The sequence below is a fragment of the Delphinus delphis genome, chromosome 2 (assembly GCF_949987515.2).
Source record: "Delphinus delphis chromosome 2, mDelDel1.2, whole genome shotgun sequence".
Lineage (NCBI taxonomy): Eukaryota > Metazoa > Chordata > Mammalia > Artiodactyla > Delphinidae > Delphinus > Delphinus delphis.
Window position 1 is genome coordinate 78,677,601 of NC_082684.1, and position 13,130 is coordinate 78,690,730.

At 47.6% G+C, this 13,130-nt stretch overlaps 1 protein-coding gene across 3 annotated transcripts; it reads right to left on the reverse strand.

The window, feature by feature from the left end:
- Positions 1 to 469: 469 nt before the first annotated feature.
- GREM1 (gremlin 1, DAN family BMP antagonist) lies at positions 470 to 12,454 on the reverse strand. Of its 3 annotated transcripts, none has more exons than XM_060003544.1 (2): positions 12,360 to 12,454; positions 470 to 1,025 (listed from the first exon to the last, which is right to left on the reverse strand). In XM_060003544.1, exon 2 carries the CDS (start codon positions 1,022 to 1,024, stop codon positions 470 to 472), a length of 555 nt encoding a protein of 184 aa, XP_059859527.1. In that variant the 5' UTR covers position 1,025; positions 12,360 to 12,454. The 3 variants fall into 3 exon arrangements, with proteins under 3 accessions (XP_059859527.1, XP_059859525.1, XP_059859526.1); XM_060003542.1 differs by lacking the exon at positions 12,360 to 12,454 and adding an exon at positions 10,503 to 10,669; XM_060003543.1 differs by lacking the exon at positions 12,360 to 12,454 and adding an exon at positions 9,811 to 9,839.
- Positions 12,455 to 13,130: the final 676 nt, after the last annotated feature.

The window sequence follows — 13,130 nt, forward strand, 5'->3', positions numbered from 1 at the left end:
GACAGGGAAGAGGAAGGGGGAAAGCAAGCACAGGTTGAAATATCCTAAGGCCAAGGCAGCACTAAAACAGATCTCTTGCCCTCAGAGTAGCCTCTTCCATTAACACTCATTCTGAAGGGAGGTTCTGGTCCCCAGGAGGGCACATGGAAGACCAAGGCAGAACCCTGTCCCTCCAAATGTGCCTCAGGTGGTGTGGGCTTTCCGTACCATCCCGCATGGAAGCAGATACGTTTACATAATAGGAAGTACCCTCTAGCAGAGACTGTGTTTCCTCTGGTGTCTGCAAACGCCCACAGGGACCCATGCACACTCATGCACACAAACTACGCACTAGCAGGCTCCTGGCAGAAGGCAGCTGGTGGTTCTTCTTGCCTCTAGATTTAAGCCAAGTAAGAATCAGGTTGATTTAGGTCTGGTTCTGGGCCCGCCTGGGGGCTTGCACCCCAAGGACAGGCTGGGTAGGCCCGGCTTAATCCAAATCGATGGATATGCAACGACACTGCTTGACACGAGTGACCCTCTTCTTCTTGGTGGGTGGCTGTAGTTCGGGGCAGTTGAGCGTGACCATCATGGTGGTGAACTTCTTGGGCTTGCAGAAGGAACAAGACTGAAAAGAGCCCTCCTCCTTCCGGATGTGCCTGGGGATATAGAAGGAGTTGCACTGGCCGTAGCAGAAACGGTTGATGATGGTGCGGCTGTTGCAGCCCTCCTCGTGGATGGTCTGCTTCAGCGGCTGGGTTTTGCACCAGTCTCGCTTCAGGTATTTGCGCTCCGTCACATGCAGGGCCTCCTGGCTGGACTCCAGCACTTCCTCCCCGGGCACGGTAGTGCCCCGCCCCTGGCCCCGCCCCCGGTTCCTGGAGCCAGGCTGCTGGGGAGACTGAGTCTGCTCCGAGTCATTGTGCTGGGCCTTGTCTGGCGGGGGGATGGCCCCTTGGGACCCCTTCTTTTTCCCTTCAGCAGCCGGCAGCAGGGTCCCCAAGAGGAGAAGCAGGGCTCCCACAGTGTAGGCCGTACGGCTCATGCTAAAGGGGGGAGACACAGAGAGGAGAGACATGAAAAATGGAAAAGATAATTAATGAAAACATTCATAAAACAGCTAATGTTTTATCAGGCACTTGCTAAACACTCGACGTAAACGATTTCATTGCCTCTCACGGTATCTTCGTGCATTAGGTATTGTTATTCTCGTTACCCTCTGGGCCATTAAGCCATGAAGTAGCTTGCCCAGGGTCAGCCAGTGAATGAGCCAAGACGTGAGCTCTGTCACTTGTCCTCCCAGGGGAATTGCTTCCTGACACCAACTACGTTTGACTTTGTATTATGGTCCCTTAACTGTATTCATTCTTTTTTTCTTTTAATTGAAGGATAGTTGATTTATAATGTGTTAGTTTCAGGTGTACAGCACAGTGATACAGTTATACATATATATATATTTATTCTTTTTCAGATTCTTTTCCATTATAGGTTATTACAAGATACTGAATACAGTTAGGGTCCTTGTTGTTTATTTTATATACAGTTATTCATTCTTGTACTTGACAATATTTGGTTAAGTTCCTACTACGTAAATAGATGAATTAGCCTCGCCAGCCAGAGGGCTCATCTGACAGGAAAGGGTCTCACTATTTCTCCCTGACTGGCCTGAGCCCTTCCTGAGTTCGCTTGATTGGATGCTTATGAGATGTTCAGTGTTATCAGGCATCGGAAGGAGATGTGTGGAGGCCAGAAAGAGGAAGAATCCTTCCTAGGAAGAGCACTAGACGAAAAGTCAAGACTCAGCTTCTAGTCGAAGTCCTAGGATAACAGCTTGCTTTCTGACCTAGAGAAAATTTCACTTTACCTTTTAATAAATGACTTTATTTAAGCAAAGATACAAACACCTCATATCCCTAGATATGTTGTTCAGATCAAAATTGATGTAAAACTGAAAGCAATTAGAAAACTAACTAAATATGGTGGTACTGCAGACAGAACAAATTACTTTACCAGAAAGATGACATAATTCATAAGATTCCTGGATCACTCATTCTCATTTTTAAACTGGGCACAGATATTCATTATATCATTCTTAATACCACGATACACATTGTTCTACTTTTATTTATTTATTTTAATTAATTAATTAATTAATTTTTGGCTGTGTTGGATCTTTGTTTCTGTGCGAGGGCTTTCTCCAGTTGCGGCGAGCGGGGGCCACTCTTCATCGCAGTGCGCGGGCCTCTCACTATCACGGCCTCTCCCGTTGCGGAGCACAGGCTCCAGATGCGCAGGCTCAGCGGCCATGGCTCACGGGCCCAGCCGCTCCGCGGCATGTGGGAACTTCCCGGACCGGAGCACGAACCCGTGTCCCCTGCATCGGCAGGCGGACTCTCAACCACTGAGCCACCAGGGAAGCCCATCTACTTTTAAAATAATGAAGTACGTCCTTCACATATGTGTGTGTGTGTATATAGAATTTAGAAGGTAGAAAATGGACACAAGAGAACAGGTATGTGCAAATATTTACATTAGTAAGTGCCACAGACATGTTGAATAAGTTAATGATAATGAATTATTGTGGATGGGTCTGGAGTTAGATATGGGTCAGTAGGAGCAATGGCATATGAACAATGGCAAAAAAAAATGAAATAAGGGGAGTGGAGGCAAAGGGAAAACTGACAAAAAAACCCGGAAAGTTGGGGCTTCCCTGGTGGCGCAGTGGTTGAGAGTCTGCCTGCCAATGCAGGGGACACGGGTTCGTGCCTCGGTCTGGGAGGATCCCACATGCCGCGGAGCGGCTGGGCCCGTGAACCATGGCCACTGAGCCTGCGCGTCTGGAGCCTGTGCTCCGCAACGGGAGAGGCCACAACAGTGAGAGGCCCGCGTACAGCAAAAAAAAAAAAAAAAAAAGAGGGTGCAAGAGAGAAGCATCAGAGTCCTAAGATTCTCCTGGGACAGTGGTTCTCAAACCTGAGTGTGCAGACAATCACCTGGGGATATTGATAAAATGCAGATTATCATTCAGTAGGTCTGCCTTTCTAATAAGCTTTGAGCTGCAACACCTGTAGCACCTGCAGCCGTGGGGCACAGAGGGAGCTGTGAAAATGTGGAGGGATTTTCTTCTCAATGAGCACAGTTTCAAATTCCCAGCCTCCCTCCTCAGGCCATCACACCAAGTCTGACCTGAATCCAGAGGTTTCCCCTGTCTTCCACGTCCACCACAGTTCTGAACCCGAGGACACAGCTGTGAAGTACCCACGTCCCTGCTCTCTTCTGTCCACCAGTGTGACACATGATAACCACTAAATGCAATTTAACAGTAACCTCACCGTGGCCCCCAAGGAGCTATCCAAGTTGGTATTAGTAGCTGGAGCAGTTACTTTTCAAAGACAAAGGCAGGGTGGAATCTGCATTCTCTAAAGGGCAGCCCCTGTAAGTAGATACCATGCAACCCTAAGGATAATGTCCAATTAAGATAATTAAATATTAAATTCAACATATTCTTAAATGGCACCATCTTTTAGACATTAATCTAGTACTTTTGGGCAAGTTCAAGTTTGGAGCTGATAATGTGACATTTAGCTCCTGCTCTGACTCCCTGGCTTTGGTCAGTTTATGTTACAGCATTTTTGTTCTTTAAACAGAGCATTTTTTGCCTCAACAACAGCAACAAATTAATTTCCTTGTTTTGTCTTTAAAACACCACTTATAAAACAGTGCTGATTTTCTCCAGAGAGTAGGACAACTTGAGCCATGACGGACCAGTCTCCTGGGCAAATATCTTGTGAATTCAAGAAGCTTTCACAAGTTTCTGTTTTTATTCAATTCCAGGCCACGATCTAAATTAAAATTCACTCTCTGCCCATTTCCAAGAGGAACACATAAGACAGCCCTAGGCCACCACCCACCATCTTCCCCATCCCTCCTAAAAATGGCCTCCAGAACAATCCAAGATTTCAGAGCCAACATCACAGAGGCCAATCTGAGACTTGACTGGGAAGGTATATTGACTGCATGGGAGAGATTCAAGTCATGGGGCCAGCCATACCCACAAACATCTATCCAAAAAAATGCAATTTTCTTTCTCTACACCACTTAAGGACCTCCTTTATACTCAGCTTTCCCTATCTGGCATTTCCCATCTGTCATTAAATAAATATCAAGTCTGAGAGTCATGAGGGCTTTTTCATCACCTCTTCCTCCATGCCTGGCAGAGTAGATGCTCTTTTGTTCAATGAATGATTGTCGTGGACCACACTGACCGACAGAGTTTCTGTTCTTTGCATTTAAAATGTCTTCACACATGCTGAAGATCAGCAGAGTCTAGCCTATAGGGAGCTTCTTAATGCTTCTCTTCCTTTTTCCAAGAAAACTCCAAATACCTATTTCTTTTTACGTGGTCCCATGGAGAACACTATAGGGTTTATATTTCCAATTAAAGCCATTGTATTCTCTCACTTCGTCCCAGCTTACACTTCCCCCTCCCCGTGTCCTCAGGTCCATTCTCTACGTCTGCATCTTTTTTCCAGTCCTGTCCCTAGGTTCTTCAGAACCATTTTTTTTTTAGAGAGAGAGAGACAGTGGCATGGACATATATACACTACCAAATGTAAAATAGATAGCTAGTGGGAAGCAGCCACATCTCACAGGGAGATCAGCTCGGTGCTTTGTGACCACCTAGGGAGGGTGGGAGGGAGACGCAAGAGGGAGGGGATATGGGGATATATGTATATGTATAGTGGTCACTTTGTTATACAGCAGAAACTAACACACCATTGTAAAGCAATTATACTCCAATAAAGATGTTAAAAAAAAAAGCCATTGTATTCACTCTGAAAGAAACCAACAATAAAGCAGTAAATTCAAAATTAGTCAACTGTGGTTTTCTGTTTTAATTTGGACTGACTTCCTGTTCCTATGGGAGTGTGCAAATCCCATGAGAAAAAGGGGTCTAGAGTGACTTTTTTTTTTTTTAGAGTGACAGACTTTTTAAGAAAAGTAAATTTTTCTCAAAATTTATTAGGTGTGAAAAATATTATGAAATGGCTTTTCATTTTCAAAAAGCCTACTCTTTAAATATCTTCAGCTTTTGAGTTCTTAAATCTTATAACTAGTTATTTGGAGAGAGGAAAAAAACAAGCTTAGGGGGCTTCCCTGGTGGCGCAGTGGTTGGGAGTCCGTCTGCCGATGCAGGGGACACGGGTTTGTGCCCCGGTCCGGGAGGATCCCACATGCCGCGGAGCGGCTGGGCCCATGAGCCATGGCTGCTGAGCCTGCGCGTCTGGAGCCTGTGCTCCACAACGGGAGAGGCCACGACAGTGAGAGGCCCGCGTACCGCAAAAAAAACAAAAACAAAAACAAAAACCTTAGGAATCTCAATCAACAGAGACCTCAGCTTCCTAGAGAACAGCAGTGCTCTGAAGGACTCTGCATATCCCACACAAGTAAGAGGGAGGGGGATGAGAAGTAGAACCGGTTCTAGAACCAGGGCTCTGTCAAGTCACTGTGGTCAGTCACCCAACCTCCTCCACACCAAAATGATCTTGATTACTCATTGAAGGAAATAGGGCTGTTGTGTTCTTGAAATCCCAATTGTCTTGCCACCAAATAATTTTCACTCTGTAAATATCACAGACATGGAGGAAACCAAGAAAATGTAAGTTCCTTAGGTATAATTCTTTTTCCCATCAACACCTAGCAAAGTGCCTCGTTATCAAAAATGAATCCAAAGGCTAATCCAGATTTAGGTCTTACGAATTACCATCCATTATCCAAACGAGAGCTGAAAACAGTTCTGGTAATTTGCATTCATGAAATGACCCACTCACATTATTAAATGAAAGCTGCATCTCATGGACCCAGAGCGCATCAGACACCCACAAAGACCTCCCTTTATTTTCCTTTGCAGACAATATTCTTTTCAAATGCTACCTCAGCTTCCCCTTAATGTATTTCTGCTTCTCCAACTAACGTGATCAAATTTTCATGATGAGTTTCTCTGCAACTGTTTCCCACCAGCAAGACCCACCCACCCCTATCTTTTTTCTTCCTTTACCACTGTTCTCCCCTCTAATCCATTTGTCCCAGAGGACGTAGATACTCTCAGAGCATGTCTCCTCTATCTGATGCTTTCCTTCAGGTTGCCCCAAGTGATCAACAGCGAACATCTGCACAAAAATACGCCCTATCAGCCACCCTCTGTCCTGTGCAGGTCATGGTGATTTATTCCAATCTTCGCCAGGCTGTGAGAACACAATCATGGAATTCTGGGGAATCAGAAATAAAAGTGTTACGTGTAACCTGTTTCTAATATTCTCGATGTCTTTGGGAAAGTTTAGGCCAGCTCCTTTCAGCGCTCTTCTTGCCGTATTTCTCATTTTCGTTAAGCAACCTGCTTGTATTCAGTTAAATGGAGTGCTGAGTGGGATAAACAGTGAGGAGACAATGACCAGCAAGCCAAACGTCTGTGGCTGATCAATTCCTCTTGATGAATTGAATTTTAGAAAGCTATTCAACAGGCATGCCATCAAATTATTCCCCAGTATTAAAAAAATAATGGAAGTGACAGCACAGGCTCTAAGTGCAGGCCAGGTTTTAGAAGACCCTATTCCTATTTCTCAGAACTAAATCTTTGAGAAGGGCAAAGGTTGTTTTTAAATTGGATCTTTAATTTTTAAAAAGGCAGTCAACTTTTAGAAATTGAGCAGATAAGAATATACTGCATTGGGCTTCCCTGGTGGCGCAGTGGCTGGGAATCTGCCTGCCAATGCAGGGGACACGGGTTCGAGCCCTGGTCTGGGAAGATCCCACATGCCACAGAGCAATGAAGCCCGTGAGCTACAACTACTGAGCCTGCATGTCTGGAGCCTGTGCTCTGCAACGGGAGAGGCCGTGACAGTGAGAGGCCCGCACACCGCGATGAAGAGTGGCCGCCGCTTGCCGCAACTAGAGAAATCCCTCGCACAGAAATGAAGACTCAACACAGCCATAAATAAATAAATAATTAAATTAAAAAAATAAAAGAATATACTGCATTGATTTTTTTGTTTTCAGACAATTTGCACCAAAGGCAAACTAGTAGAGGATAAAGTCTCATCCTGTATGTATTGCAAGTACCCTAACTGCAACCTCCCTATTCTGAAGACCATTCAGGCTAAGTCAGGCTTGGGCCCAACATCATATAGGGCAGGGAGGAGACCACCTAGTAGTTAAGTATCTCAGGAGCTCTCAAGGCTCATCCGAAGATTTTTTTGGTGAAGGTAATGATGGTACACAATTCTTGTGGTCAAAAGGAGACAAGTTAGAAAGTAATAAATGTTAAATGTTCACTGAGCAGCACTATTGAGAGTCAGTCAAGCCATAGGTTCTATATTGTAGTGAAAGATGTGTGTTGGTCCCTGTGTGAGTGGGATTTGTGATTTCATTTCAGAACCACCTTGTGGTACACGCTGATGTCCTATAATGTTACTGCCTCTCCCAATACCACCACTAAGAGCCACCTCTATTTTTTAAACCCTATGCCAGGCATTATGCTCAATTCTGACTGAATTTTATAATTGATTTTTCACAACAAAATATGAGGTAGACAATATCATCTTCCTTTTACGGATGATCAGGGAATTCAGACTCTGAAAAGTTAGGAATTTGTCCAAGGTCACACAGCCCCTCATGGGAAAGACAGGGTTTGAGCCCCATTCTCCCTAGCCCCCAAACACATGTCCTTAACCACTATTCTATGGACACTCAGCACGGTATTTAATAAGGGACACATGGACTTGTTTCTAATGCAATCAAATTTGAACAATATTGTGACTCAAATAATTCTCTATTTTGTTCACATGTAAAGAAAAAAACCTTTCTGGTCCCAGGAATTATTGTTGTACTTTGCATTTCTAAGAGCATATGTTAAAACTAAAGACAATTCCTTGCAGATGTAAGACATAGGCTGATAACACTGGCCTGATTTGTGCTTTCAGTTGGATGCTACAGTCACCTCCCCTACCTCCCCCACTCCTTTTACATAAAAGGTTTAGGTTTTCCCGTCTGTCCTACACTCTATTCTGCACAGCTTTGCTGCTCCACAGCTTTGTTGCTGACAAGCATTTCTTGGGAGCTGGGTTTGTGGCATAAAATTTCGTGGCATTGTATCACTTTTAACACTTAAACCTTAAGATTAGGGCTTCAGTTTAGAAGACAAGGCAGGCAGCTCTCATTCAGAAAGGTGAGGATGTAATAGGTTTCTGTTCTCCCCTGTGTAACCATTCACACAAGTCTATGTTAGCCAACTTGGATTTCCCATAGATCGTGCATGGGTTACCAAAACATTTCACTCAAAAGGAACTTTTAAGAAAATAGGAAACCTGTGAAATTACAAAGTTTACAAAACACTTTAATTCCTACAATGACCTGGGGGTTAAACACACACACACAGCCCTACACACAGCAACTAAGTTCTAAAGAGCCCTTAAATAATTAGTTAATACTAACAATTTGGAGTGTGCAATTTATCCAGTGATGGTAATCAAATCGCCTACCACTGTAGGCTGCAGTGTGCCCGGGAGGAGATGAGAATCTGTAATTTTGTTTAATATTCTTCTTTCCCTCCTTGCTTTGAAAAGTCCATCCTTTTAAGTCCTGCATCCCAGAAAGAGAGACAGAGAGAGACAGAGAGACAGAGAGAGAGAGAGACAGAGAGAGAGAGAGAGAGAGAGAGAGAGAGAAGGGAGGGAAGAAAGAAAGAAAGAAAGAAAGAAAGAAAAAAAGAAAGAAAGAAAAAAAGAAAGAAAAAGAAGGAAAGAAAGAAAGAAAAAGAAAAAGAGGGTGCTGGAAAGTGGAAAGCCCTGGGTGAAAGAAGACTCCTCACCCTGAGTTCAGGGTTATCTTAACCTCTTCTCCGCTATTTATTTAACTTGTATGTACAGCCAAAAGGAAGCCACTACTCTGGGGTCCCTGGGACAGCTTAAGTCCCTGGTGACCCACTTAACACAGTAGATTGTTTTAATCAACTCGTGTCCTGGCACCATCTCGAAGGGGAACATAAACAGACGCGCACACCGCTTGGATCTGCTCTTTCCAGCGGGAGATCCAATTACCTACCGATGGTCGCCTCTCTGCCCTTGTAACATTTAAGAAGAGATTTTTAACCCCTAACTTCGAGGCTATATTTCTGTCTAAAAGAGGAGAAAGCGCACCCAGATTTGACTGGGGAGCCAGCTCTGGGCGCGCTGGAAGGGCTTCACTAGAGAGGCTCCTGTCTGCCCCCTGCCTCGCCCGGGGGGCCATCACCAGAGTCCTGCGCGGGGAAACGCCAGGCTGGGGCGCCCCCAAGGCAGAGCTGGGATCCGAAGACAATGCCAAGCCAGAGCGGTGGCGCGTCTGTTCTTCCTAAGCCAGAAATCTACGAGTAACTCCGGCCGTCAAGGTGACGGCCCCGACACCCCACCGCCCGCCTGCCTTGCTCCGTGAGCTGCAGAGGGGTCAGCAAAGTGGCGGGGGAGGACGAGGGATGACCTGGGCGTCCAAGCCCAGGGACCAGCCTCCCGCCGCCAGTCCCGCCTAGTCCGTCTCTAGGAAGGCGCGGCGAGGTGAGGCAGGGGCCTCTCGGACACAAATTAAAGGGTACCCGCACAAGTGGGACCCGGCGAGTTGTCACTGCCCATTGCCCGGACGTCCGCAGTTCAGCCGAGAAGCGCATGGGGCAGGGAGAAGCCTAGAAGAGGAAACAGCGCGCACAAGCGCGCAGTGTGTGCGGTGTTTGCTATGTGAGCACCGCGGGCTCGCGGGACTAGGCGTCCGGGACCGCGCACCTCACTTCAGCTGTCCAGTTACCTGACCCTTGGGTTTCCGCCACGGCGGAACTCCGCAGCTCCGCTGTTGCATGAGTCTCCATCTTGGGGAGAGGCAAATGCATCGCTGATTCTCAGGATCCACCACCTCAGGGCAGGATCACTCACGGCCCTCCGACGTGCGCGCCCCGAAAGTCCCCAGACCCAGCGCCCCGCCTCAAACAAATGGGACCCTCTCATTGCAACCTGCCCCGGTGTTTGCGGTCGAGCTGAAGGTCCCCGCAGCGCCTCACTGCTCCCGCTCGCTCATTATCCCTCTGCTCCTGCGCTCTGGACTCACGGACTCTGCGCCCTCACCCAGCGGACGCGACTGGCAAGAGCGGCTGCCAAACACACCAGGAGCGTTATTAGCGGAGCTCCGGGAGGTGGAACTGGGATGCGGGGCTCTTGCTCTTGACATCCTCTTTCCCAGTCTTGCCCTGCAGACCGCGCAAGGTGAGGTCATGGCAGCCAAGACCTTGGCACGAAAGACCCCGCGATGGTTCTTCAGGGTTCACCCAGGGATCGCGGGGCCTCGGCCTGCGCTCACGAAGGGCTACGGCAAGTCTGCACGGAGCGAGACGCGGCAGTCGTTTGCCGACACACACACACACACACACACACACACACACACACACACACACAGACACACACAGACACACACACACACACACACGCCCGCGTCTCCGCGCTCACCTGTCAGTGCTGCGGGCCTTCGGGGCCTGCGCTCTCGACGCGTGGCGCGGTGTGCGGCCGCGGCACGAGCCGCCCGGGCTCGGCGCGGGGTCAGCGGGACAGAGAGCACCGCTCTTGCTGCACACTAGGTCGCCCGATCCGCGGAGGGCGCACCGAGTGCGGGGCATCGCGCCGTCTCCCGTTTAAATGCCGGCGGCGGAGCGCGGCGCCCGGGGCCGCGCCTCTCCATTGGCCAGGCGCCGCCGCCGCCGCGGGACCCGCTATCCGCCCCCTTTCCCGGTACTGCCCCCGCCCCCCGCACCCCTCCTGCCTCCCCGCGGGGTCCCCTCTCCGCCTGCCTCGCCTCTTTGTCTGCTCCCCCCGCCCAGGCCGGCTGGGAGAGGTCACCCCAGGGAACCGCGCCTGGAATGCACAGCAAATCACATTTTCCGCTCCCGTTGGAGGGGGAAGCGCGGGAGGAAATCCCCCCGGCTCCCGGCCCCTCATTCCTCCTCTGCCCCAGGCCTGGGCTTTTCCTCTCGCCGGCTCCGCTCCGCCTGCGTCGGCCCCGCGACGCTCTCGGTCCCGGAGACTGCCCCGGGAAGAGCAAGACCTCCGTGGGATCGCGACCAATTAGGCGATCCTTTCCCCGTGGACGGAGCGGGACTGCAAGGCGCTCTGGTTGAGCGGTCGCCGCGACTCTGGTGCGGCTCCGCCCGAGGCCCCCAACTTCGAGGGCGCTGACCCCTGCGCCCCCGTTAACCCCGGCGGGCTCGCCGGCCGCCAGCAGGAGCCTGTCGCCAATATGACACCCTCCTCTCCTGCTTATGTGTAAAGCCCGCCACGGGTTCTTTCAGCCCAGATGCCGGCGGCCTCGGGTGTGAGTGTACAGGAGGGAGTAACGAGGGGCAGAATAAACCTAAAAGGACCCTAAAAAATCTAAGATGGAAAATCAAGCTTTCCATTCCTGAGCCATTTTTAACAGGGAGAGAACAGTCGCTAGGAGAGAAGAGGTTTTCCGTAGCATGTTAAAGTTTAATAAATCAAGAAAATAAAACCTCAGACGAGGAAATAACTTCCCAGAAATGGAAGACAAAAACTTACGTATGTGAAAAACCCATGTCACATTCTGTGTTCATTCCTGAGAACCCGATAAGAGTGGGAACATACCAAGCGCAGAAATATTTTTGAGAGATGAGCGAACACTTTTCATTTGTTCTCTTAGCTTGGAAATTGGTTCCTCAAAGAGGCTGTAAAGTTTTGTGTGTGGAAGTTAGAGTCTGTGCAAAAATCAACTCGGCTGCAAGGTCTGCAGACCAGCTCCATCAGCGAGGTCAGATGATGACTTTGAAAATCATCTGTTACAGAAGGAGATTTGAAGGTGTTTGTACTGACTACAGCAAAATAAACAAGGCAATGAAAGCCATCCAAAGGCACTTATGAGACATTCGTGATTTAAGTATTTGGCTTAAGAAAACAAAACAAAACCCCCAAACAGTGTGGTTTTTTGTTTTGTTTTTGTTTTTCTCTCTAGGCAGGCATTAGGGGGAGGGGCAAGAAATATTGAACTTCTACTAGATACTGCTAGGAACTTGAAATCAATTTTTCCAAATAAATCAAACAAGAAGGAAGTCTGCATTAAATCAATATCTAGAGAATCTTCATCATCTGAATGTTTTGTTTGTGCAAACAGCAGTTTCTATCCATGAACTCAGTGCTGCACTTTAAATGTTTTCGATAATTTTTTGTTAAATCATCCCGTGAGCCATAGTTTGCAGTTGCCTGCGAGATGCAAACATTCAGTAGGGCTCAAAAGACTTATCTTGGTCAAGTGGGCTGCAGGAGAGATACACAGTCAGAAATACACAAAATACTTACGCAATTAACAGCCCAGCCAAAGTGCACCACCAAGTCCTAGGAGCCAGCCGTTCTCTCCCTGTGTAAACTATTCCGCCAAAGAAAAGGAAGCATATTTTACAAATTCGTTAACTTCTTCTAATTTAAAATCAATGCTTTAGTCATGTTTTTTTCCAAAACTCATATGAACTGCTCCAAATAAAAATACAAAGAGACAAGCGCTTACCTCCTATATCGGAAGTAATTGTTTAAGAGCTCCGAGCCTGTGGTTTTATATATCCCATCTTTTTCTCACCATCTCTATCTAGTAAATGTTGTTCATCTTTAGGATCCCTCCTCAGGAGGCTTCTCAGACCACACTCCCTACAGTAGAAACATCCCGACCCCCATCCCACCAGCCCACAGCTCTCTGCCCCATTTCACTGCATCTTTTTTCTTCATTGTCACTTATCTCTCCCTGCCACTAGAATGTAAGCTTCATGAGGGTGGGCACTTTGTCAATGTTGGTCACTTTGATTACACGAGTGTATAGAATACAGAAGTATCTAACACAGAATTGGGATTCAATAACTAGCTGTAGATTGGAAATATTCAGCACATGCTCACTCGGTAAGATTATCAGCTGAGCCAATGTTGAGGATATAACCATCATGCAGATGGTAAAGACAGGCCCTCATCTCGCCGTTTATAGTCTAGTATGTTGGTAAATATTTATCAAGTTTTCTGCCTCACATTTGTGTTTCCACAGCTGTCAACCAGTCATTGCAAACCATTATCCACTCAGGATGAAGG

Excerpts from the sequence above, each read along its gene's own strand:
- GREM1 (XM_060003542.1), bottom strand. The coding sequence starts at position 10,669 with ATGCCCCGCACTCGGTGCGCCCTCCGCGGATCGGGCGACCTAGTGTGC. Across the intron at positions 1,026-10,502 it reads AAGGCCCGCAGCACTGACAG|CATGAGCCGTACGGCCTACA; the intron begins GTGAGCGCGGAG and ends TCCCCCCTTTAG.